At 42.1% G+C, this 16,605-nt stretch overlaps 1 protein-coding gene across 1 annotated transcript; it reads right to left on the reverse strand.

Moving 5' to 3' along the window:
• Window positions 1-219: 219 nt before the first annotated feature.
• Window positions 220-13,068, reverse strand: SNRPA1 (small nuclear ribonucleoprotein polypeptide A'). The gene is made up of 9 exons (XM_042988220.1): window positions 12,912-13,068; window positions 10,857-11,004; window positions 9,829-9,907; window positions 4,796-4,842; window positions 4,407-4,509; window positions 3,677-3,756; window positions 3,190-3,265; window positions 2,519-2,612; window positions 220-657 (listed from the first exon to the last, which is right to left on the reverse strand). Exons 1-9 carry the CDS (start codon window positions 12,991-12,993, stop codon window positions 599-601), a joined length of 768 nt encoding a protein of 255 aa, XP_042844154.1. The 5' UTR covers window positions 12,994-13,068; the 3' UTR covers window positions 220-598.
• Between the last annotated feature and the right edge of the window lie 3,537 nt (window positions 13,069-16,605).

Here is a 16,605-nt window from a genome sequence, read left to right on the forward strand (position 1 = left end):
CCTGCTCACTGGGCTGGGACACCCCCCACCCCCCACCCACAACCATGTCTTGAATGCTCGAATGTGCTGTTCACATTCCAACAAGCAGAAGTTGCAATTCCCCTGTAATTTTTCAAATCAGTAATTAAAGCCTGGCTGTCTTTAATGAAGCTGTTCTTTGCGTGGAAAAAAAATGCACCAGAGATCGCAGAGTCTTACTGAAACCACTGGCAGCACACAGATAATCTTCAGTTTTATTAACAATTTAAAAATCTAAATATTTAAAGAGGCCTGGGAAGCCTACCTAGAAACAATGCCCTCTGGCATTTCCAACTGAAACATGTCTAGATACCTCACTACTGCACACCCTGCACCGATGACAGACAACTTGGTAGCACAGCGAATGTCTTTGTATTTTTACTATTTGTAGAAAACCGGCATTTAGATTTCAAAATGTATGATGTTACAAAATTACCAGCAGCAGTCTTAAGCATTTCAACAATGCTTATGAACTTCACTTTGCTGACACAAACAAGGCTATTATTCCAAGTTCAAAAAGCAGGACTTGTCCCAGTGGGCATGTTATACGTCCTGCAGATAGATACTCAGGCCATCTTGCTCAGGACCCATTCGTGACCGTGTCTTCTTCCATCTCCTCTTCACCGTCATCAGTGGGGCCTAAAGAAAAACACAAAGCCACATGTCATACTGATTTTACAGCATGTTTGCTCAGTACACGAGCGGCCGGTCTGTGAAGCTATTGCACACTACTCCCTGGACTAGCTACAAATCCCAGCAGCCCCTGCCCTCAAGGAGCTTACAGTCCAGAGACTATCTTTGGCAGCTACGGGAAGGGATGGTCAATTCCTAGGGGGAAAGGATCACAAAGGTGTTTTACAAAAAGTCAAACTCATTGCCTGACATTCTAACCTTCTTTGGTTGAGCTGTTCATTCATTCATTTTTTTGTGAAGGTAAAAAGCTTATATGTTGTGTTTTATTCTTACAACTACCACAGGGAAAGAAAATGGGAATATTCAAAAAACATTTGAGGGGCACCTGGGTGGCTCAGTTGGTTAAATGTCCGACTTTGGCCACGTCATGACCTCATCGTTCATGAGTTCGAGCCCCTTGTTGGGCTCTGCGCCGACAGCTCAGAGCCTAGAGCCTGCTTTGGATTCTGTGTCTTCCTCGTCTTCCTCTCTCTCTCTACCCCTCCCCCCCTCAAAAAATAAACATTAAAAACAAACATTTGAATGTGTACCACATGCCAAATAGGACTACTCAATGACTTTATTGTCTCTAAATGAGGGAAAATACGGCAAAAACCAAGTCTGTTTACTCATTAATTTATGAGATATTTTGGTCACTGTATTCTGAAAAAGGAAACGTTTTAACTATCAGTGTTTGGGAAGATTACTCTTGGTTAAGCCTATTGTTTTTACAGTAGACTCAACATCACATTTCTAGATGCAAAACTACCAAGATAAGAATGTCAGTCCAATTTTAGCATACTCAGAAGCCTAGGCCCACTGCAATCTATGGAGTGCCCTGAACAATTTCTACCTTCCTCTCCCCAGTAATCTTTCAGATTGCTCTGAAAATCCCAAGAGATCCTAAGGCTCAAAGAAAACGTTTTGAGGGGAAACAGATTAATTCAGTAAGTCTGTCATATTACAGTCACAATAAGCAATTGTGATATTGCCTCTTCCCCTGTCAGTACTGAGCCTTGGAGGCCTTTAATACCCTTCTAATGCTGAGGACAAAGACCTCATCCATCACAGTCTGCAGCGCCTTGCGTGGCCCAGACATGCTTTCTGTTTGCTCACCCTTCTCCCTGTGCCTTGAACTCCACTGCCATTGGCCTCTTTCAGTTCTAGTGTGCAAGGCTCCTTTTCACCACAGGTGCTTTGCCTGCACAGTCCCTCACTCACCGCTTTGCCCCTAGAATGCCACTCTGGCCTTTGTTTAGTTCAGTAATTCTCAGACACGTTAGTTTTGGGACCGAAAGAGCTTTTGTTTACGTACATTTATCGATACTATATTAGAATAATCGACACTGTATTAGAAATTAAAGCTGAGTATTTTAAAAAAGTAGTAACTCGTTAAAAAAGTGTATCCGTTGGGGCACCTGGGTGGCTCAGTCGGTTAAGCATCCGACTTCAGCTCAGGTCATGACCTCACAGTCTGTGAGTTCGAGCCCTGCGTCGGGCTCTGTGCTGACAGCTCAGAGCCTGGAACGTGCTTCAGATTCTGTGTCTCCCTCTCTCTCTGTCCCTTACCCCCTCACCCTCCCTCCCTCCCTCCCTCTCAGTAATAAACATTAAAAAAAAAAAAAAGACCCCTCAGAGTCCTATGCCATAACATTTTATATCAAATAACTTATCTTCCAAGAGCATATGAAAAAAGGGATTTTGTGTGCATTAGATGGTAATGAGGCACTATTCTAACCTTCTTGGGTCACAGCACCTCAACTGTTTAGGAATCCACCTCAAGTATAAGATCAATCTGGAAGTACACAGACAGACCACATGTCCTGACCTGATCTGCGTTCCCTGCCAGGTATCTGACCAGACTGCAGCAAGCCCTTCAGCCGCTCTACTTCAGCCAGAGTTGACGCATTTGCTATAGCATTCTGGAGGACAGAAAACAACAGAGAAGGACAATTAATTGCATCTAAGTATCAATCACTCAGAAAACCTTACAGAAGTCCACAGCAACTTTTTGAGGTGGAATATTCAACAGCTCTACTGGGAGAATTTTATTGTCACAATGAGCAAATGATTACTGCACATGTCCTAAAATTTTAGCTAATTAAAGCACCTATGTGGAATTATGTTACTGGATAATTTAGGAAGCAGTATTAGGAAACTAGGATTTCCATTTGATCATCAAGCAGATCTTTCAGACAGCAAATCTTTGAAAGTAAAAATTAAGGCAAACAACCGAGACAGTATACTTCAGTGACTGACCGTTCAAATACCCTGGGAAAATGGAAAAGAACTAGAGTTGTCTCTGTGCTGACTGGCTCATAGAAGCGATTCACATCAAAGGTGGTTGAATAATCACTTTAAGCTAGTTCCCACCTAACACAGAAATGGAGCAGGAATCTAAGTGTGGGGGGTGGAGGATGGAAACTGCAATGTTTAGAACTTGGTCTATTGCATATTTTGTGTCCTAAACCCACGGCAACTCTTCTAACACATTTTTACCTTGATGGCTTCTACATCCCCTGGAGACGGCCCACCTTTCTTTTTGTCAGTCGGCAAACCGGCACCTGGGTTGAAACTTGGGAGGGGAGGGAAGAACGTAACTGTTAAATCCAGACCAATGGAAATTGCTTCTCTTTTACTTTCAAAAAGGCTTTTGAAAGTAATTCAACCAGTGTAGTATCTTATCTTTGTTAACAAACTGATACAAGAAACTCTCTCCTTCAGAAACACCACCCAGTTCATCTTCCTCTAGAGAAAGCAGGATATATACAGTGTTGCATTAAGACTGAACACCGGAAGTATTTGCTAACCTGGTAGAAATCTCATGTGATGTGTGGACCATTGAAGGTCATGGGCTATCATCACACAAATTCAATACTGTATTAGTCAGTCACAGGTGTTTTGTTTAGTTCTGTAGGAGGCAAAAAGCCAGACAGATAGTGTTTCTGAAGGTGAAGTGGAGTGAAGTTGGATATCCGTATCTTACGTTTTGCTTCTCCTGGCAATATCCTTTGCAAGTTGTGCACCCCGTTTGCCCTTGAACATTTTCTCTGCTTCCTGACGCTCCTACAGCAACACCACACACAGAGTTAATGGAAATAGGAATACCACATGCATTTAGATGCATTCCTCAGAAAACATGGAAGAAAACTCTTCTGAAACACTCTGGGCTGGTAAAAATACCAAAAAGTCAATTTCAAATTAAAAGGACACACAATGGCCTTGCTTTGTCTGGTGAAGTTCCCTGAAGAAAGTTCCCCCTCCTAGTTTCAGGGAGGGGCTCTGGAGGAACTAGGAAGGTTTAAAAAGGAAAGAAAAAAAAAAACAAAAGACAAAAACAGAAACAAAAAACAAGGGAAAACCCACTCCCTGTAAAGGGAAAATCATTCTAACAACTAAAGCTGCTGAAAAATGGATTCTATTAAGCTCCCCAAGGGGGAACATATCTTAAGCACAGTCTTGCTGACAGTGCTCACCGCAGCTGATACTGTGCTACGACCTCTGAATGACCAACACTACTGCACAAGACAGCTTTAACTCAAAGTCCTACTGTAAACTCTGCTACGAAAAAAAAATCTGACTTAACATTTTGTTTCCCACATTTTTATGACAAACCAATAGTAAAACACATTTGGCAATTAAAAAAAAAATCAACAGCAAAAGTATAAAATAAAACATGAACGTATAATGACTTACAACCAACAGAAAATACTTACTTTCAGTTTCACCTTCTGGAAATCCAGTACTCTGACTTGTGGAACTTTATAAATTACATACAGTCTGTAATGCTTCTTATTTGTTACAGGATTTCTTAGGATACTGCAAGAAAAGGAATAGCGATGCCAGTCTTGTTCATAGCGTAGCATTTCAAGAGGTCCATTTTAATAAAACCAAATGAGTCCATAAACTAAGGAAAAGTTGACCTTTTTTTTCACAGTTCAATGTTATTCAGTTAACATTAGGGAAGTTTTAATAGAGCACTGGACTTATTTTCAGTATTTGTTTTTAAAAGGTGCTTCTTACTAACTGATTACTTTAAGATCATGGCTGATAATGGTGTCATTGTAAAGGACTTCCCTGTCACCACCACAGATCATTTCCATACCTTAGGTAAGTCAGTGATTTGAGAGATGCCAAAGGGTCCAGATCACCCTGTAAAATAAATGGCCATAGATAAGAACATGAATACCAAAGGCTTTTTTTTTTTTTTGAGAGATAGAGCACGCACATGAGCAGGGGAGAGTGGCAGGTGGGGGGGGGAGAGGGGGAGGGAAGGTGGGGGAGAGAGGGGGAGGGAAAGGGAGGGAGGGAGAAGGAGGAAGAGAGAGAAAAAGAGAGAGAGAGGCAGGGAGGGAGAGAAAGAGAGGGAGGGAAGAAGGGAGGGGGAGGGGGAGGGGGAGGGGGAGAGAGAGAGAATATGGATCCCAAGCAGGCTCCATGCTCAGCTCAATCCTGTGACCCTAGCATCATGACCTGAACCAAAATCAAGAATCAGACACTCAACTGACTAAGCCCCAGGTGTTCCCCCCAACCCCCCTGCCACAGGCTACTGTGATACTCTGAAATGGCAGATGTCTTTGGAGCAAGGACTCTTTTATTTTTTCACTGCTAGCATCTAGCACAATATTAGCGCACCACAGATGCTTAATAAAAATTCTGACAAACTGGTGAGTAAATTTGAGCTTCTTAAACTGAAAATTTTAGCCACATCCATAAAAACTTGTGTCTCAATAGCAGAATAGACCCCCACCCCCCCACAAAAAATTGATTTCTTGTAGCTGCCTCAAAAGGGCTAGAATTTAAAGCAATGATTTAGAAAAGAAAGAAATGTCCAAGCTAATGTAACTTTGGAACAAGTCATTCACACAGGTTATCTCCAGCTGGATTTTGCTGGAAGGTGGTTTTTCCTACTAGTAACTGTACATGCCTGGTGGTGACACAGACATCTCATGGTTGAGAGGAGGCACCTTTATTTTTTAAATGTTTGTTTATTTGAGAGAGAGGGGGAGAGAGAGCAGGGGAGGGGCACGGAGAGGGAGAGAATTGGGCTCGATCTCACAAACCATGAGATCATGACCTGAGCTGAGAGCAAGAGTTGGACACTTAACTGACTGGGCCACCCAGGCGCCCCATGGGGAGACACCTTTACTCAAGGCTCCCTCAAATCTCTTCAGATAATTATTCAAGGACAAGGAGTTTGGTTAAAAAACAAAAACAAAAAAAGGACCCAATTATGGGAAAAAGGCACTTTTTTGGTATTTAATCTTCCCAAATCATCTCATAAAACAGGACAGCAAAACCAAAGTTGTAGTTAACCACTACAACTAAACCAGATGAAAAGGCATTCTGGCAAGAACTCTAAATCAGGAATGGGCAGAGACTGACTACTGGGAGAGCTGCAAGGCTTATAGAGGGGCAACATCTGTGCAGGATGAAGCAGAGGGAAGGCAGAGGCATCCAACAAGCCCGAGTACTCCAAAACGACCGACAGTTTAGTCGGTCTGAGAACAGCAGCCAACAGATACATACATCCCAATAATGAGTCCAGTTAAGTCTGTGATGAGGCCTGATGGGACCAGGCAATTTGGGCCCTCGCTCTTAATACTAACCAGAAATGATATCCCTTCCAGGACAAAGGCCTACAAAGGGGAGAAACTGCTAGGATCAGACTGAAATTGAGTGGGACGGGGGCAAGAGGGACAATGAGAAAAAAGTAGACACAAAAAAGCAAGAGGGGAACAAAGCCAGGAGTTCAGAAAATAAGCTGCCATTTAAAAAACACTTCACAAACACTGGAAGAGGGAGCTCTAAGCTTGCTACTGGCATGTCACCACTAAAATATACAGGATGATCTAAAAAGGAACAAAAGCAGGCAAACATGGCATGATCCCACTTAGATGTGGAATTTAAAAAAAAAAAAAAAAAAAAAAAGACCCCCTCTCAGCAACAGACAGTTGAATGGTAGTTACCAGAGGCTGAAGTGGAGGGGGTGGGGGTGGGGGTGGGGGTGGGGATGAGCTATTTGATCAAAGAGTACAAACTTTCAGTTGTAAGATGACTAAGTCTGGACACCTAATGTACAACAGGGTGATTATAGTTAATAATAATGTACTACTGTATACTTGAAATTTGCTGAGAGGGGCACCTGGGTGGCTCAGTCAGTTAAGTGTGTGACTTAGGTTCAGGTGATGATCTCAAGGTCTACGGGTTCGAGCCCCACATCGGGCTGTGTGCTGACAGCTCAGAGCCTGGACCTGCTTCAGATTCTGTCTCCCTCTCTTTCTGCCTCTCCCCACCCACCTTGTGCTCTCTCTTTCACTCACTCTCTTTCTCAATAATTTAAGAAAAAAAAAAAAATTCTTTTTTTTGCTGAGAATAGATCTCAAGTATTCTCAACACACAAACAACAAGTAAATATGTGAGGTAATGGATATGTTAGATAACAGTAATCACAATGTATACATTTCTCAAAAATCACAATGCACACCTTAAATACATACAACTTTTATCTCTCAGCCACACCTCAATGAAGCTAAAAAAAACCCAAAAAGGAACAAAGAATGGCAACTTTCGTTACACTCACACAGACTACATAAAACATAATGATGATGTCTTAGTGGGTTTTTTGAAGACAGAATAACTAAATAACATGTTGAAGGGTTTGAAATGTTTAACATCATTGTACTGTTTAAGAAGCTAAGGGTACTGAAACTTAATGAATGTGTATTTTTTTATTTGTAATATTTAAAAAATTTTTTTAATGTTTATTTAATGTTTTTTAAATGTTTTGAGGGAGAGTGTGCACACATGCACGTGAGAGCAGGGTGGGGGCAGAGAGAGACACAGAATCTGCAGCAGGCTCCAGGCTCTGTGGTGTCAGCACACAGCCCAACGTGGGGCTCAAACTTGAGGGGCTCAAACTCATGAACTGTGAGATCACATCGTGAGCTGAAGCCAGACACTTAACTGAAGGAGCTACCCAGGAGCCCCAATGAATGTGTATTTTTAATTCCCACATTGCTAAGATAGGAATAAGTAGGGGCACCTGAGTGGCTCGATCAGTTAAGCGTCCCACTCTGGATTTTGGCTCAGATCATGATCTCAGGGTCATGAGATCGAGCCACACTGATCGATCCACACTGAGCATGAAGCCTGCTTATCTCTCTCTCCCTCTGCCTCCCTCCCCTGATCTCACTGTCTCTCTCTCTCTCTCAAAAAAAACAAAACAAAACAAAACAAAAAACACTAGGAATAAGTAATTCCTACACTATTAGTAGGCAAAGAATGACAGAGAAAAAGAATGAACACAATGAAGGAGGGAAAAAAAAAAAAAGGAAATGCAGAATGGGCTGTCAAATAGTAACCTCCAGAAAAGAGAGAAGACAAACTCCAATACACCAGTAATTACATTATGTAAATAGACCAAATACTTCATTTAAAATACAGACTTCACATTGGATTAAAAAAAAAATCCTACCACATATGCTGTTTTTAAGATATAAACCTAAACTACAAGGCACAGAAAAGTTCAAAGTAGATTCTGCATGGACAAAAATTTATCCTACAAACACTAAATAAAACAAAGCTTGTTTTGGCATAATATAGCAGATAAAACAGACAAGGTAAAACAGCACTAATAGAGATAAAGAGGGGCACAACAGAATAATAAAAAGATTAGTTCACCTGGATGGTATTAACAATTTAAAATTTGGGGGCGCCTGGGTGGCTCAGTTGGTTAAGTGTCCAACTTCGGCTCAGGTCATGATCTCACGGTTCCTGAGTTCAAGCCCCGCATCGGGCTCTGTGCTGACAGCTCAGAGCCTGGAGCCTGCTTCAGATTCTGTGTCTCCCTCTCTCTCTGCCCCTCCCCCACTTGTACTCTGTCTCTCTCTCTCAAAAATAAATAAATGTAAAAAAAAAAAAACACCTTAAATTTGTATGTATCCATGAGGATAACTTCCAAATATGTAATACTAAACTTGACAGAACTCTAGGCAGAATGAGATTTTAACACACCTATACAACACACCTAATACACCAAGCTCAGTAACTGACAGGACAAACTCAGCCTTCATCTTTACAAACAACTTTAAATATAAGTACAACATACACAAAAATGCAAGCAGCCTCTATTACGCCAAACATTTCCTATGAATGTGCATTTTGGGTTGAATACCTCCTATGTTTCAGAAAAGACACGGTCTCAGATCAGCGCTTTCTTACTGCTGGAGTCAAGTACTCTGAGAATCTGTAGGAAGCTCAGGACTGAGTCCACAAGGAAAGGAACAATCAGGAAAACAGGGAAGGGAGGTAAGATCATAAAAGCACAAAATCAAGTTATATGATATGGACTTAAACTTACCCAATGTTTAAGCGAGAAACTCAGGTTACAAAACAATGTATGCCATGAGCTCAATTTTGTTAAATAATCCCATCCAAATAGAGAAAACTCGCCCCTTATCTCACAGGAAAACCAATTCCAAGTGATCACTGACCCAAATATGAAGAGTAAAGTAAGTTTCTAGAATGTAAATGTGCAACAAAAGTTAACATGTTACATATGTAACTAAATGTTTTGTGGCAGCCAGTGAGAAGAGAAAAACAAGTGAAACTAATTTTAGTAGAATATTATTTAACCTATTATCCAAAATATTATCATTTCAGTATCAATATAAAAAACTGATAGTCTACATTTTTTTTTGTACTATGTCTCTGAAATCTGACGTGTATTTTAGTTCTAGTACATAGCAATTCAGAGTAGCCAGGTGTGGCTAATGGCTACCATACTGGACCCTACAATTCTAGAAAACAACTTAGGTGAGTTTTTCTGGGACTCTGGGGTAGGGGAAGCTTGACAGACCATCAAACGCACTAGCAACAACAACAAAAGACAGATAAACTGGACTACACTTAAATTAGGGACCTCTCTATGAAGACACCCTACGAAGGTCCAAAAGGGAGCTACAGAGTGGAAAAGGGTATTTGCAACATACATAACTGAAAGAGGCCCACCCAGATCTTGAATTAAGAAAAAGACAAAAGATGATGAGATAATTTTCTGGGTTTTCCAAATTTTCTTTAAGAGGAAGGCAGCACCTTTAATTCCTCCCCCAAATACATTTCCCCTGTTCAACTTACCAGTTCCACGAGACTGTTGTTGGTGAGAATGAGCTCTGTCAGGCAGGGTAGAGCCTGATCAAGTCCCTCACCTATACGGCTAAAATGAAAACAAAGACTTCGTAAGAGTGAAAGAAAGCTAACAATTTTATCAAATTCCCTGCTCAGAAGATTTCAGACTCCAAAGATGGAAGAACTTTAGAGATCTTTCTTCCAACACCTTATCTGACAGAGGGAAAATGAGGCACAAAGAGGACACCTTGTCGTCACAGGATTAGTGGTGGAAGTGGAATGATTCTAGAACCCATGTGTCCTGAAGGGGTGCCTGGGGCTCTTTCCATTGCCACACTGTCCAGGGAAAGCTAAGTGAAGAAGAAACTGCTCAGCTTACTTCATGACTTTTGTGCAGGTAGCACAGAAATACAAACAACTCGGCATTCACAGCTCAGGTACATGGCGAACAGCTACACCATAAGGGAACGGTTAACTCATAAGAAATATGCCTATTGTAAAAAAGCAAGTCACTAGTACTTCCTAGTACTTCTTAAAGACATTGTCTATAGACCTTCAATAACTTTTCTGATGAAATTTACTCACAGATGATGAAAGAGGGTAAAAAACAAAACAAAACAACCCCTCAATGTCAATAAGTAATATTCTACAAATCAGTTGTAAAAAAAAACAACAACAACAAATGACAGAAGATATGAGAAACAGTCAAAATATAATTTTGAACTTTATGCATCTTTTAAATATAATCCTCTGATAATTACAATTATTGTTTTAGAAGCCAAAATATGTACAAAACTGCATGTTTGTAACTTAAATATTTATTACCATGAATAGATAAGTATTTCTGAATAGATGCAAATAAAACTAGACCAATGCCAAGTTAATCTCTGGATCTGTATAGGAAAAATGCAGCTTGTTTCTCATTTTTAGAAGAAATACGGAGGCTCAACTGGTATGTGCTACAGCGTCTTCAGGGAACACTGCAACATTGTACTCTAGCAGAAAAAAAAAATTACTTTTCACCAGCAGACACTTACCATATTCTATTGTTGTTCACTAATAACGTTTTCAGTCTTCTCAACAAAGGAAAACCATCCAGTTTCCTGATTTCATTGTCAGAAAAATCAATAGCATCAAACTGGTCTAAGGTAGCACCTAGATTTTCAATGACAGGAATTTTATACCCTACAAAATGGAGGGAAAATACACAAGTATTAATATAATTAAAAGGTACCTGAAAACATTAGCAGTACTTCATGGTACTTTGACTCAAAGCTTCCTTTTATTCAAAAAGTGTTTACCCACCACCTATGCTGTGCCAAATAACTGTTCAAATGTGCAAGGTATTGGCACATAAAATGAGGAACAAGAGGGGCGCCTGGGTGGCTCAGTCAGTTAAGCGTCCGACTTCGGCTCAGGCCATGATTTCACGGCCTGTGAGTTTGAGCCGCGCGTCCGGCTCTGGGCTGATGGCTCAGAGCCTGGAGCCTGCTTCTGATTCTGTGTCTCCCTCTCTCTCTGCCCCTCCCCCATTCATGCTCTGTCTCTCTCTGTCTCAAAAATAAATAAACGTTAAAAAAACAAAAAAACTAAGGAACAAGAGTCGCATGTCCCAGCTGCCGCGAAGCTTACAGTCTAGGAGCGGACATGAAGATAGTGATGACAACAAGGACGAGGGCTATGATAACGAAGATACACCTATTCACAGTAATATTGGTAGCTAACATTTATTTGTAAGGCTATCTACAAGGTGCCTCACACTGTTCTAAATAGTTAAATGGCATGATGACAATTTACACTGTGAGCTGCTTACTGTCAGTGTCCAAGTCTTGTTCATACGTTGTGGACAACAGTTCTTAACCTCTTTTGCATTCCCACAGGCCAGATTCATCGAACTTAGCAGGACACCCTAGAGATACCATGACAGTTCTACCTCCCCCCAGCTCCAATCAGGAGTTGAAGGTCAATGGTTTATGCACAATGGTAAATCACCCTGTGAACAGTTCACTCAAATACTGATTTGTCTAAAATGGACATGACTATTGTGCTAGGTGCTGGCAGAAGAAACGAATCCAAGCCAAGGTTAAAGTACATAATTCAGAGCTGCTAGGGCTACATCAAAGTGCTGCACCAAAACAAGTATCCTCAACACTCCATGCACTTCAGACTTAGAAGGCAGAGCTCACTCTGAGCCGAGAGAGTGGGAGTGGTCAGTTACTCTTGAATTGAACTTTTCCCTGGGAAACTTAATCTCAACAAAATGAAAGCACCGGGTTTTGTGAGTCAGGAATCCAAGTCGAAAGCAGAGCCTGCAGTAGCGCTGCTCCTCAGATGGTGTTGCCCCTATGAAGCCAAATCTAAGGCGCAAATTGTATTCTATTACATCCGCTAAGAAACTGCTCTTCACATCCTTCCTCAAGTCTTTTCCTTGAAATGCCGAGTAGACAGCTGCACCCCCAATTTTTTAACAAGCCTTACTAAGGTTGGAAGTGCTACATGAATCTGGGTAGTTCAGAGCTTCCACCTCTTACACACGGCACTCGTGGTGCATTCCTCTTGAAAATGTTGTGATAAAGGGGCAGGATCAGACGACTGAAGCTAATAAGAAAGAAAACTTGGGGGAAGCCATCGCTTTTGTTCTCAGACTTCATTTCCTCCCTCGCAAATTACTTATAAGTAACACGTATCCTGTCTATAATCCCACAATAACACTCTAACGTCTTTACTGAGAACCAACCGGTCGCTGAGCCCTAGAATTACAATCATTAACATTCTCCCAGCTCTCAAACAGTTCAGACTGCGAAATACGCCAAGCAAGGCCGACTTGAGGCCCACGGGTGTGGATCAGGAAGCGATCAATCAATCAGCTGGGTGTGTGAGTAGGAGCGAGGCCAACAGAAGCCTCAGAAGGGCCTAGGGATGGATGGTCTTTTGGCAGCAAAGGCAGGACTCAGGGCCGGGAGGCGCTGGCGCAGCCGGGCTTGGCGCCCACAATGCGGGCCTCCTGGCCAGGCTCCAGCACTCCGCGCACGCGGCGGGACGCGAACCACCGGGCGGCGTGCTGAGAGGCCCGCTCCCTTCCCCGCACTCACCCCGGAGGTCCAGCTCGCGGTCCCGCACAGCGTTGGTGTACTGCGCCGCCTGCTCGATCAGCTCCGCCGTCAGTTTCACCATGCTGCCGCCTCCCGCTGCCGGTGCCGCGGCCCACCGGCTGCTTCCCGCCGCCTCCGGCCCGCCAGATTTCCCAGCGTCCCCCGCGCCCCGCCTCCAGGCAGCACCAATCGCAGCCGGCCCGTGCGCGCGCAGCTCGACGCCCAGACCCAAGCAATCGAAGGGCCACTCCCGAGATCTCGTTCTTTTTGGAGGTCCTGGCGCCGGTGAAGGTGACTCAGGTTCTGGGTGCTTCCTTAGGGCGTATCTGGAGGAAGGCCCCCTATTCCAGATGTTTATGTCCACAAGTTAAGCAGATGTGAAAGCACCCGAGTGGAACTTTCTCATGCATTGGTGCACCTTCAGGTGGAGGGGACGATGTGTCCTCACTCCACTCAGGAGGGCGGGCACCCCTGGGATCCAGTGAGGGGTCCAGGACTTCAGGTTTACATCCTGGTCCGGGGCTTTGGCCCCCGAGGCTACCACGCGAGAACCAGACCCTGGTCACTCGCAGGGCCACTTCACTGGGACCGTCTCACCGCCGCGCAAGCCCGACCGCGGGATCCGCGCACCGTTCAGTGTGCGGTTTGCCCTTTGATCCCCAGACATTTAAATATTCACCAGGAAGCAAGTATACAGAAAAGTGCGCAAACCAGGAGTCTGGAACGAGACGAATAGCCACAGAGTAAGCACACCCGCGTTGCTGCCTCTGGGTCCAGAAGAACACTTCTCTGAAAGCTTCCCTCCCTTCCTTAAGGCAACCACGAATCCAGCACCCTAGATTAGTTTTGCTGGCTTTTGACATAAATAGAATCATGCAGTATGCTTCCGTTCCTGGTTTCTTTGTCTTTGTATTATGCCTGGAATCCATCCAGGTTACATACAGCAATGGTTTGTTTACTTTCGCTGCTGTATAGAATTCCGTTGTTTATTTTATACCATAACTTAGCCATTCTGCTATTGGTGGACACTAGGGTTGTTTCTTTTGGGAGCTATTCAGAATAATGCTGTTATGTATTTTCTTGTACATGGATCCAATGCTCACGTGCCTGAGTTTCTCAGGAGTAGAACTTCTGGGACATAGAGTATGATATCGTCAATAGGTAATGCCTGTTTCAGCCAAGAGGCTGAAATAATACACATAACTCTCTAGCGGTGTGTAAGGGTTTCCATAGCTTCAAACCTCAGTCTCATTGTCATCGTCAGTAGTTTTAATTGTGGGGCTTCTGGTGGGTGGGTAGTGGTATTGCCCTGTTGTTTTGATTAGCTTTTCTCTAATAACTAATGAAGTTGAGGACCTTTTCATGTATATTGTCTATTCGGATATCTTTTGTGAAGTGACCAATTTTTTTTTCCTAGTGGATTGTCGCCTTTTTCCTACTGACTTACAGGATTTCTTTATATGCTCTGCATATGAGCACACTCTGTGGCTTGCCTTTGCACTTTGTTGTTGTTGTTGTTGTTGTTGTTGTTGTTATTGTTAAAACTGCTTAAATACAAAAGAACTCACAGATACCAGAAATACTATCCTTGTACATGTCACTATGCTGCAAAATACAAATTGTAGTCCATTTTGGTCTGTTTAGGGTAACATCCTATTCCCCAAATCACCAAATCATAATCAGGGCTGCAATTCAGATCAAAAGTTAAAAACTGAGAACAAACTGAGGGTTGATGGGGGGTGGGAGGGAGGGTAGGGTGGGAGGGAGGGCAGGGTGGGTGATGGGTATTGAGGAGGGCACCTTTTGGGATGAGCACTGGGTGTTGTATGGAAACCAATTTGACAGTAAATTTCATATATTAAAAAAAAAAAAAAAAAGACTACAAAAATGGCCTCCTCACCCATTTTGCAATGGGAACAAGCTTTCAAATGGTCCATTTTAAGAGGAGTCATCAGAGGAAAAACTTCTTAGCTCAGGAAGCCCTATCCATTGACTACCTTTTGTCCTTTTTCTTGTAGGGGGAAAGTTACACTGTGGTCAGGTAGGTCTAGGACAGGAAGTTTTTCTGCGTACTGGCCTTTCCACTCTTAATGGTGTTGTTTGATGACTAGAAGTTTCTAATTTTTATGTAATTCAATTCATCTTTTCTTTTCTGGTTAGAGGGCTGTGTGTCTGTGCATGTACCCTCAAATATTTTTCTTTGTTGTCTACTAGAGGCTTCATTGTTTTACCTTTCACATGTAGCTCTACAGTCCCCCTGGAACTGATTCTTTCTGAGCTTTTTGAACAGAATGCAAACCAAACACACCCAAGTAACTGGTATCCTGATCAAGAACAGGACTTTGCCACATTCTAGAACCTCCCTTCTTGTCCTTTCAGTCACACACTTGCCCCAATAGTAACCACATCTTACATAGATTGGTTTTGCTTAATTTTGTATTTATGCAAATGAAATTGTACCTTATGTATATCTTGCTTAACATTATATTTGTGTGTAGATGTAGTTAATTTATAATCATTGTTACATAGCATTTCATTGTGTGAATATAATTTATCCATTCTGCTGTTTATGAACTTTTGGGTGATTTCCAGTTTGAGCTATTATAAGTACTGCACCTATTAATATTATAATACATATCTTTAACTGAACACATATACTAATATATACATGGAAATGGAATTGCTGGGTCATAGGGTTAACTTACATTCAGCTTAAGTAGGTTCTACTAGTTTTCCAAAGTGGTTGTACCAGTTTACATTCCTTATTGGTATTGTCAGTCTTTTTATTTTTATAATTTATTTTAATGTTTGTTTATTTTTATACTTTTTTAATGTTTATTTTATTTATTTTTGAGAGAGAGAGAGAGAGAGAGAGAGTGCATGTGAGCGGGGGAGGGGCAGAGAGAGAGGGAGACACAGAATCAGAAGCATGCTCCAGGCTCTGAGCTGTCAGCATAAAGCCCCACCAGGCTCAAACTCATGAACCATGAGATCATGACCTGATCTGGAGTTGGATACTTAACCGGGTATTGTCTGTCTTTTTAATTTTAGACATTCTAGTGGGCTAATAGTGGTATTGCAATGTGGTTTTAATTGTATTTCCCTAAGTACTAACACAGTTAGTATTTAAAAAATATATTAAATATATTTTAAAAAATATATTGTCCATTTGGATCACTTCTTTTGTGAAGTGTCTGGTGTTTTGCACATTTTTCTTTCTTTTTTTTTTTTTTTTAAACGTTTATTTATTTTTGAGACAGAGAGAGACAGAGCATGAATGGGGGAGGGTCACAGAGAGAGGGAGACACAGAATCTGAAACAGGCTCCAGGCTCTGAGCTGTCAGCACAGAGCCCGATGCGGGGCTCGAACTCACGGACTCTGAGATCATGACCTGAGCCGAAGTCGGATGCCTAACTGACCAAGCCACCCAGACACCCCTGCACATTTTTCTATTGGGCTGTTCTTTTTTGCTGATTTGTAGATTTTTATATTTTTTGGATATGAGTTCTTGTGAGATACATGTATAGTGAATGTGTTCCCTTTCTCTGTGGCTTGCCTTTCACTCTCTTAATCGTGTCTTTTGATGAACAGAAGTTCTTAATTTTAATATAGTGTAATTTATGAACTTTTCCCTTATGTGGTTAAATGTTCTTTTGAGTCCTTTTTAAGTAATTTTCCACCCCCAAATCATGA

Source organism: Panthera tigris, chromosome B3, assembly GCF_018350195.1.
Source record: "Panthera tigris isolate Pti1 chromosome B3, P.tigris_Pti1_mat1.1, whole genome shotgun sequence".
Taxonomy (NCBI): Eukaryota; Metazoa; Chordata; class Mammalia; order Carnivora; family Felidae; genus Panthera; species Panthera tigris.